General features: G+C 56.4%; 1 protein-coding gene across 1 annotated transcript; it reads left to right on the top strand.

The window, feature by feature from the left end:
• Positions 1–1,582: 1,582 nt before the first annotated feature.
• On the top strand, positions 1,583–9,063 carry CHI3L1 (chitinase 3 like 1). Its single transcript, XM_006751750.3, has 10 exons — positions 1,583–1,769; positions 2,008–2,037; positions 2,964–3,165; positions 3,680–3,736; positions 4,507–4,657; positions 5,498–5,622; positions 6,732–6,855; positions 7,328–7,510; positions 8,087–8,203; positions 8,436–9,063. Exons 1-10 carry the CDS (start codon positions 1,745–1,747, stop codon positions 8,574–8,576), a joined length of 1,155 nt encoding a protein of 384 aa, XP_006751813.2. The 5' UTR covers positions 1,583–1,744; the 3' UTR covers positions 8,577–9,063.
• Positions 9,064–9,448: the final 385 nt, after the last annotated feature.

Genomic DNA, 9,448 nt, shown 5'->3' with positions numbered 1-9,448 from the left:
GGGAGGGGCTGAGTCATGGGACCCTCAGCCACTGCTGCTGAGGCAGGCCCAGGGGTATCTTGGTCATTTGTTGTGACAATGCCACTTTCCTACAGAACTTGTAGAATTAATAAACGGGTTTGGTGAGGGACATGGGACAACAAGGTTTGTGCCAATCTGAGCCTATAAGATCATTTTTAACAAAGGAAGAGTGAAAATTGGAAATGTGTTCTTAACATACTTCACCCTGTAATGAAAATGTTTTTATTGCACACTACTTTGTAATACTTCTTTTAAAGATTAGAGGATGTCCACTTCTCAGCACACAATGAATGAGGAAAAGTTATCACTGACTGGCATTGCTGTCTACCCTGTAGAGTCCAAAAGGAGGCAGTTGCCTTAAAAGGGAGAAGCAGGGACCCTTTAGTACGTACAGAGTGACTCTTGGACCAAGCACTTTTTATCCACTCCTTGACCAATAAAGAGGGGTCGTTCCAGTTTTATAGGGAGAGGAAGGGAGAGAAGAGGGAGAAGGGGAGAGACCTCACTCACCAAGAGAGGGCTGTGAAACCGCGGTGGCTAATGTCAGATTATTACCTAATGTTAGAGTACAAATAAAAGGACTTTGTTAAGAAGCCCTCTGACCCACTCTGGCTCTTAGAATTTGGAACATTTCACTCACCGCCTATTCATTAATTTGCAGCCTGCAAAGAATGGAGAGGTCTTGGATCTTTGGCCAAAGAAAGTATCCCCAAGCAGAGGGCAAAGCCAGCACAGCCTCCTTAAGAAGTTTTGTTCTTACCCTGACAGTGATAAGGAATCATTCAAGGACTTGGGGAGGGGGTGACATCGTGAGGTCTGGGTGTCAGAAGCATCACTGAAAGAGATTATGGAGGTTCTCGGTCTTCTAGGATTATCTGCTCCTGGGGGAAATCTGGGGCTGTGGGAATTGACTCCTTGATCCCTCACTGCAGCCCCAGGCTTGCAGCAGAACCCCCATCGCTCCCTGGAACTGGAATTTCAAAAAGGAAGCAAACCAGCATCGGGCCTCAGAGCAGCCGGGGGGGTGGGTGGGGGTGGGTTCAATTCCTCCCCAGATTTCCCTTAAATTATCAGCACAGCAACTGCTCCCAGGCTGTCAGACCCTCACTTGACTCTCGGGCCAGGCTGTGGGAACCAGGCTTGGAGAAAGAAAGTCTGAGGGGGGAGCAGGTCAGGCAGGATGCTGTGAGCCTGGAAAGAAAGTAAATAACAGCCTTGTTTGGGGCGCTGCGGGCTTCAGAACTCAACTGTGCCCGGTTTCCACCTGGCCGAGGGCCTGGGCCGAGGGCTGGTGACGCCAGCCGAGAGGCTGCCAGAAAAGCCCAGAAACTGCAGGCAGAAAAGTGGGGGGGGGGTGCAGAAGGCAATGAGAAAGGTGGCTGGGAATGAGGCTGGGTCACTCACCTGGGAGCCACCAGATAGTCACCCCCGTGGGTGGCAGTTGCCTCCCAGAGACCTGGCCCAAGTTTTCAAAACTCTCCAAGCTTTCTCAATCTTCCTCTGGTGGCCCACAGTGCTCCTCCCTGGCCCCTTCCCTGCTGGTAATTCCTTCCTTGACACAGCTCAGTTCCCATAAATGGGATGTTTGGGGGCTCGTGGGAGTGGAAGGGGACAGATATAAAAAGGAAGCGTGAAGCCCAGGGAAGAGGCCCTGTCTAAGCGGCTAGACAGAGCTGAGGGCACAGGACGCGGCCACAGCCCGGCCTGCTCTGCTGCAGCCAGGATGGAGCTGAGGGTGGCTCAGACAGGTGTCCGGGCTGGTCAAGGCTGGCTTGGTTGTGGGTTTTCAGGCTGAGAGGCCCAGATGGCCCAGGAAGCCACTGCACCAAGGGCCTGGCCTCCTACCTGCTGGGGGAAGGGGGTGGGGGGGAGGGGAAACAGGGGCAGGACAACTGGTGTTAACCCCTTGATTCCCTGGGTGGGGGGTGGAGCAGAAGGAAGGGCAGGATATCCTCGCATGGGGTCTGACTCCGGATTTCCCTTCAGGCTTCGTGGTCCTGGTGCTGCTCCAGAACTGTAAGTAACCCCTCTGTCAAGTCACGGGAGACGGGGGTGTGCTAAGGGTGACGTGGAGGAGATCTTGGCAGAGGCGAGCACTTTCCAGTTTCTTCTGTGATTCACATGGCTCAGAAATATTAACATATGTCAAACCAAGGCGATTTGCATATGGATGTTTATTATACTATCCTCTATTTTTCTGTGTATTTGAAATTATTCAAAATAAAAACCCTTCAAAGGTTCTGGTCTGCTGAAGGCCCGGACTTGTGGTCTGGTGGGCACCGCAGCTGGGCTCAGGGGCAGCATGGGCGGGTGATGCCCACTGTTCTTCCTCTGTAACTGGAAAAGGCTCACTCTGCAGGAGGAGGACTTGGAATGAGGAGGGGAAGGACTTTCTGGTCCACTATGATCGTGCCCCAGCTTGGGGGACGGGCTGAGGGGGGCTGGGGACTGCCCCTCTGGGTGGGTTACAAGTTAGGGACACTCCTGCAGGAAGGCAGAGAAGAAACAGAGCCTCCCAGATCGACGACCCCCTGCAGGTTCCACAGGGCTCCACTCTGAAGGCCAGGGTCTTCTGACACTGGCTGTTTTGGGCTCTGTCCCTTCTCTCCTTCCAAGCCACTGCCTCCAGGAAGCCTTCTTTACTTGCACGGAGTCCCATTTTACCTTTATTCACCAGCCCCCATGCTCACCGCACACAGTGCCCTGTCCTTAGTCTGCAGGATATTCATCTACTGCATTTAATCTGTTCAAAGCCTTTTCAGAATAGGCCTTATTGTCATCAGAGGCAGAGAGAACTGAGCCAGCCCCTTGTGTTGAGAATGCTAACTTGGCTCACATCTGGGCCCCGGCCCCCAGTACTCCATCGGTGCTCAGTGCAGGGCTCAGCCAGAGGCCCCTTGGCTCTGTCCTGGTTCAGGCACCACCCCAGACTTCTTCTCCAGATTCTGCGTATAAACTGGTCTGCTACTACACCAGCTGGTCCCAGTACCGGGACAGTTTTGGGAGCTGCTACCCAGATGCCATCGACCCCTTCCTCTGCACCCACGTCATCTACAGCTTCGCCAACATAAGCAACAACGAGATAGACACCTGGGAGTGGAATGATGTCACCCTCTATAACACACTGAACATGCTCAAGAACAGGTTGGGCCCCAGGCTGCCAGGACAGGAGGCAGATGGAGGGCTAGACTGGCTGGTCCCAGGGCAGGGCGCCTCTGCTCGGGAGGCTGCGGGACGGCCCCCGGGGACCCTGGCTGGGGAAGTGGAGGGCCTGGGCTTTGGTGGGAGCAGATGATGAGGGTACATGCTAGGCCATGCCTGGTGGTGACAGAGGCAGGCTGTAGAACAAGGCCGGCTGAGCTCCCCTGGGGAAGGGGAGTCCTCTCCCCCACTGGGGGTGCCTCTCCAGGGACCGTGGAAAATACTCATGACCCTATTTTGCCATTTCCTGGCTTCCCCACTCAGGAGAAACAAAAATGGGCAGCATACCTCAGAGTAACTGCCGCAAAGTCTATGCCTCCTAGAACCCTGAATTTCAGGGTTGGAAGCACCTCCCACCCAATGCTGGCACCCTGCAGTAGCCTCCCACACATGGGGCCGGCCCATGTTACAACAGCTTCACTCCACCCTGGCCCTCCTGCCTCTCTGTGCCCCACAGGAACCCCAACCTGAAGACCCTCCTCTCTGTTGGAGGATGGAACTTCGGTTCTCACAGGTAGGACCCACTCCCCAGAGGATGATGGAATGAGAGGAGGAGGCATAGGTCTCCCTTACCCAATGTAGAGGGCCACAGGGGCTGCAGACAGGTTAGGCATGGGGGACTAAATGGTTGTTGGGGGCCCACCCCGTGTACAGTGAAGAAACCAGAGCCCAGAGAGGGAGAAGGCCTTGCCAAGAGTCACACAGTACGTTGTCAGTGGATCTTCTGACCCCCGGCCGGTGTTCCATCTACTGCCTCTCAGACCTGAAACCATAGGACTTCTGGGAGATACTGCCCCTAGGGCTGGAAGGAGAGAGATGGAAGGAATCAAAAATTGGGGAGTGTAGAGAGCCTGGAGGGACTCCCTGGAGTGGGTAGGGTTGGAGCAGGGCTGAAAAGGGGGGCAAGACATGGCCCTAACAGCTCCCGCTTACTGAGTGATGGCTCAGCTTCAGGCCCCCGTCGAGCCACAATCACAGGGGATCCCCACCACAGCACCGTGAGACACGGCCATTATCCCCACTTCACTGACAAGGAAACTGAGATGTAGGTGATGACCTTTCCAAGGCGGCTTGGCTAGTAGGTGTTAGAGCAGGACCTGGAACCTGGACTGGCCGCTCCAGAGCTCTGTCTGAGATGCCTGGAGGTGGGTCCCGTCCCAGCCATGCCCTTCCAGAGCTCGGGGGTTCAGGCCCCCGCATCACAGGCCTCAGAAACCCCTGGAGATGCCCGAGGCCACCAGCATGTCAGTGCTGAGCACTCCACTGGGGTGACTGGGGCCCTAGATTTTCCAAAATAGCCTCCAAGACCCGGAGTAGCAGGACTTTCATCAAGTCGGTGCTACCGTTTCTGCGAACCCACGGCTTCGACGGGCTCGACTTGGCCTGGCTCTACCCTGACTGGAGAGACAAGCGCTACTTCACCAGGCTGGTCAAGGTGCTGGCCGGTCGGGGAGAGCGGGGGCGAGGTGCGCTGGCACCAAGGGGCGGCCCCCTGAGGGCAGGCTGAGAGGGGTCTGAGGCCGCCTGGCCACAGGGTCCGGGGACCCGGACTAGGGAAAGACAAACTGGCTTGTGCCCTGAGATCTGACACAACAAGGAAGACATCTTGTGACCACGGTGGGAGGTGCGGTGGGGTCCTCAGAGGCAGAAGGTCACTGAGCAGAACGCCCACGTAGTGGGGGAGCATCATTACCCACTGTTAGCTCCCAAATCGATGTTGCCACTCCCCAGCATGCACTGCCTTGGGAACACTTGGCCACATCTGATGAGGGCAGCCCAAGCATCTCCAGGGCCCCAGGGGCAGAGTGATTATCCAAACAAATTGTCCACAGTACCCATATCATTTTAATTTTAAAGACCACTAAATGTAAATTTAAAGACCACTTTAATTTTTGTAGTCTCATGTACTGGCATGAACAAAACACAGACTGAAAAACAAACTTCTTCCAACACAATCTGTGGGCCAACGAGGACCACTATCTGTCCTCATGGTCCCTCTCGGACAGGGAGCAATGGAGCGTTGATGGGTGTGTGTGGGGTGTGGGGATGGGATGGGTCCAAACAGTGTTTTAGGAGAAGGGTGGGTGAGCCCCAGGTGGGACCACCAATGGGCCACTCTAGCATTCGCCCTGAAGCGCAGTCAGGCTGGGGTCCTAGCAGATGGGGAAGGTCAATGACATGCTCGGAGACCTCGGCCTCTCTCACAAGGCTCCCTCGCACACAGCCCCTGGGGTTGTGCGGGCCCCCGTCACTCACCTGCCTCTCTCCCAACCAGAAAATGAAGGCTGAGTTTGCGAGGGAAGCCCAGGAGGGAACAAGACAGCAACTGCTTCTCAGCGCAGCAGTGTCCGCAGGGAAGGTGATCATCGACAGTGGCTACGACATTGCCCAGATATCCCAGTGAGTCCCCAGCCCTGCCCGGCCCCAGCGCTCCACGTGGAGTCAGAAGACTGGATTTCTAGTCCCCGTTCTTCCAAAAACTTGATGTGTGGCCTTGAGCAAGTCACTTCTGCTCTCCATGCCTCAGTCTCCCCATCTGTCAAAAGGGGCACCGTAATCCCTGTCCTTCCGTCTTCACACGGGGTATTGTGCTAAGCAGTTGAGAGAGTTTCTATGAATGCATTTGTGGAAAAGGAGGTAGGAGACGATACACAAACCGGCCGGCCACTGCGGGATCTCTTCTCCACCAGAGCACTAGTCACCGCAGACACAGCTCAGTAGCAGTAACACTTTGCATTGCTAGATGCCTCGAGGTGTCTTCACACACACAGGGGACCCCAGCCCTGTCCACCCCTCCTCCTCACCCTGCCCCCTTCTACACGTGAGGATGAGAAGTTCACAGCCCCACGGGCTGATGTCAGTGGAATCTGAAGACATGGATCTTAGGAAACACAGGAGTAAAGAACAAAGGCTCTTCACTATGAGTTTTCAGAATCTTCTTTATGATCTCAGGGAGGCATAGACTCTGTTTAAATTGATCATTTAGGAGGTGGGAACTAGGTGGCTCTCAACCATTTGCCCCAAATATCCAAAGCTCATATTCATGCAATCCACATGTGGTCCCTCTCACCCGGGTATGTGTGTGTATGTGTGTGTAAACCTTCCTCCCCACTCCAGCGGATCACAGGTTCAGGGCCATCCTTTGGCCCAGCTCTTTCCCCACCAGGCTGTCTGTTGATGCTACTCTTTAATCTGCTTTCACTAAGATGAACGTGGCAGGTGGCAGGCGTGGAGGGTGGAAGGCAAGACAGAGGCCAGCTCCCGATCGTGTGCTGGGGACATAATAAAAGAACTCCATTCTTGCCTTAAATGCACCTGTAGGGCTCTGAGCCCACTCCTGGGTGCGGCAGAGGGGAAGTGGCCAGGCAGCTTGGACAGTGGATCACAGGGCTCTACGGGGCCTGCCTCAGGGTTGCTTGCCTGCCCTGCTCCCACTGTGCTGGGGTGATGGGTGCGAGGCCAAGAACCTTTCTAATTTCCTGCCTCGCCCTCTGACCTCTCTTCCCCAGACACCTGGACTTCATCAGCCTCATGAGCTATGACTTTCACGGAGCCTGGCGTCAGACCACAGGACATCACAGCCCCCTGTTCCGAGGCCAGGAGGATGCGAGTTCTGACAGATTCAACAACGCCGTGAGTGCCTGGAAGGAGGGTGGCTGGCCAGGCAGGGGGCCCCAGAGACCTGCCACCTGCCAGTGCTCACACACCAACGCTGTGCCCCTGGGGAATCCTGCAAGGGAGGGCTTATGGGACCCACACCACAGATGAGAAAACTGAAGCCCAAAGTCTGTGAGTGCTCCATGCCTGCAGAAGGGAGGAGGCAGGAGTCTGGTCTAGACCAGCCTTGCACTTGCGTGTAACCTGAGCTGATCACCGGATTGGTTGCCAACAGTCATAACCCCTTCCTTTACCTAAGACCATTCTTTGGAGAATGCAACTACAAAATGCATTTTAGATTGCGATTATCAGCTCCCAGGAGGAAGCGCGTCCCAGATGCCAGGTGCGCCTGGAACTCCACCTGTCAAGGCGGCAGTGAGTACAGTCTTGCCCATCCTGCACCCCCAGCACTGCTAACAGCTCCTCTCCTCCCCCCTCCCCCCCCCAGGACTATGCCGTGAGCTATATGTTGAGGCTGGGAGCCCCAGCCGATAAACTGGTGATGGGCATCCCTGCCTTTGGGAGGAGCTTCACTCTGGCCTCCTCCAAGACCGGTGTGGGAGCCCCGATCTCAGGGCCCGGATTACCAGGCCAGTTCACCAAGGAGGAAGGGATCCTGGCCTACTATGAGGTATGAGCTAGGGAGAAGTTAAGATCCCCACACACCCAGAGGCCCTGAGGAAGGTGAGCCTCCCACCCCCCATTTCCTCTTTTGGGAATAAAAACCTGAGGAGGAGGAAGGGGGGAGGTCAGGCCTCCTGCTACTAAGTCTCCTTCGGGCACACCGGGTCTGCCCCACCAAGCTCCCAGACACCCCTCTGGCCCTAGTTGAGGTTTTCCTGCCAGCCCAGAAAAGAGCAATGGCCCAAAGGCGGGTTCTTTTTGGACCCTGCCCCTGCTACTTTGTATCGCCTTGGGCCAGTCCTTACATCAACCCATCATTTCCCACATCCCTGTTTAAGATGCCGGAAGCAAACCAGAGTCCCCTTCATGCCCTCAGGCTACAGCACCCCCAGAACCCTGGGATGTTTGCATCTGGTTTACATACATAAGCATGAGGACTGCAGTCTGGGGGCTGGGGGCTGGGGGCAGATATCCTGAGCGGGATGAAGCAAGGGGCTGAAATAGATGTGGGGAGGGCATCTCCCTGGTGACCTGCACCATCTCACCCAGCTCGCCATGCCACCCGGCCCTGTTCTCTGCTCAGATCTGTGACTTCCTCCACTTCGCCACGGTCCATAGACTCACTGGCCAGCAGGTCCCCTATGCCACCAAGGGCAACCAGTGGGTGGGGTATGACGACAAGAAGAGCGTCAGAAACAAGGTAGGTTCTCAAGGCCACGCCCCAGGATGAAGAGGGAGAGGGAGCCCGGCTCCAAGCAGCCAGATTCAGGTCCCCTGCACTGAGGGCGGTGCTGGGTCGTGGGGGCGGGGTGGTTCAGGTCTTGGGTGCCCGCTGTTCCCTTCCCTAGATAGGGGCCCAGGCAGCACGTCCGCCCCGTACACACTCCAGCCCGGGAACCCAGTTCTGCCCCCCCCCGGGTCTTCCCTGCCAGGTGCAGTACCTGAAAAACAAGCAGCTGGCCGGCGCCATGGTGTGGGCTCTGGACTTGGATGACTTCCGGGGTGCCTTCTGCAGCGGGGGTGTGCGCTTCCCTCTCACCACTGCCATCAAGGAGGCGCTCGGCGCGGCTTAGCCCCTGTCCTGCACGCGGTGGGGCGAGGGGCATCCCTGCTGGCCCGGAGCCTCATCGCCCACCTTGCTGAGTCCCCGCCTGAGCCTCAGTCTCCCTCTCTTGGACCCCACGCGGAGGGCCACAGGGGAGCCGTCTGAGCTCAGCTCTAGTGGACCAGCGGGTAGAAGTAGGGCCGTGGGCAGCTAAGTCCTGGGGGCCAGCACGGTGGAAGCCCCGGGGTTAGCACACCGCTGCTGATTCGTGAAAATGCTCAATGGCCCCAGCCCCACACAAGGAGATTTCTTGGACTCCCTTACCCCCAGGCCTCCTTGCCGAAGGGCACCATTTGGCCCGTGCAAGCAACACATCTCTCACGAAGCAGAGCCACACTAATTACCCCTTCTGCAAGCCCAGCTTGAAAGCTGCACTAAGGAACATGATCACGTCTCCCCTCCCACTTCCCTTCCCTAATTCTGCAGCTGCTGCTCAATAAAGCACCAGAGCTTCATGTGTGTTGGCACTTGCTTCGGTCTCTTTGGGCTCCCCTTGGTCGTGTCTTCTGGATTCCTCTCTCAGGCTCGGGGGCTTGGCGCTTGTAGAAGGTGCAGAGGTGAGGCTACCCTGGCCTCTGCTGGGCCCCGGGGAGTCCCAAAAGGAGGCCGGCCTCCTAAGATCCATCCGCTGTGGACTTAACTCAGGAGGGCTGATGGCCTTCCAGATAATAAAGTAGTCCAGACCTCTTGACATAGTTCCTTGTTGAAAGAAGACTTTTCTGTTTCCTGCAGGTTAGCAGGTACTAGGAAGGAAGCCACATTCCAAACCTTCATCTCCTCTGAGCCCCTGGGAGGGGGTAGGGAGCCAACCCAGGGCCAGGTTAGAGAACCCTGACCCTG

This window comes from Leptonychotes weddellii, chromosome 6 (genome assembly GCF_054177405.1).
Source record: "Leptonychotes weddellii isolate Sample4059 chromosome 6, ASM5417740v2, whole genome shotgun sequence".
NCBI lineage: Eukaryota > Metazoa > Chordata > Mammalia > Carnivora > Phocidae > Leptonychotes > Leptonychotes weddellii.
Note: the sequence above shows the minus strand (reverse complement) of the source record. Positions and strands in the feature narration are given on the sequence as shown.

What these genes read in the sequence shown, in the direction of transcription:
- CHI3L1 (XM_006751750.3), top strand. Translation starts at nt 1,745, where the DNA reads ATGGAGCTGAGGGTGGCTCAGACAG. An exon ending in CTGAACATGCTCAAGAACAG is followed by an intron (nt 3,166 to 3,679) that starts GTTGGGCCCCAG and finishes TGTGCCCCACAG; the next exon opens with GAACCCCAACCTGAAGACCC. An exon ending in AGAAGAGCGTCAGAAACAAG is followed by an intron (nt 8,204 to 8,435) that starts GTAGGTTCTCAA and finishes CTTCCCTGCCAG; the next exon opens with GTGCAGTACCTGAAAAACAA.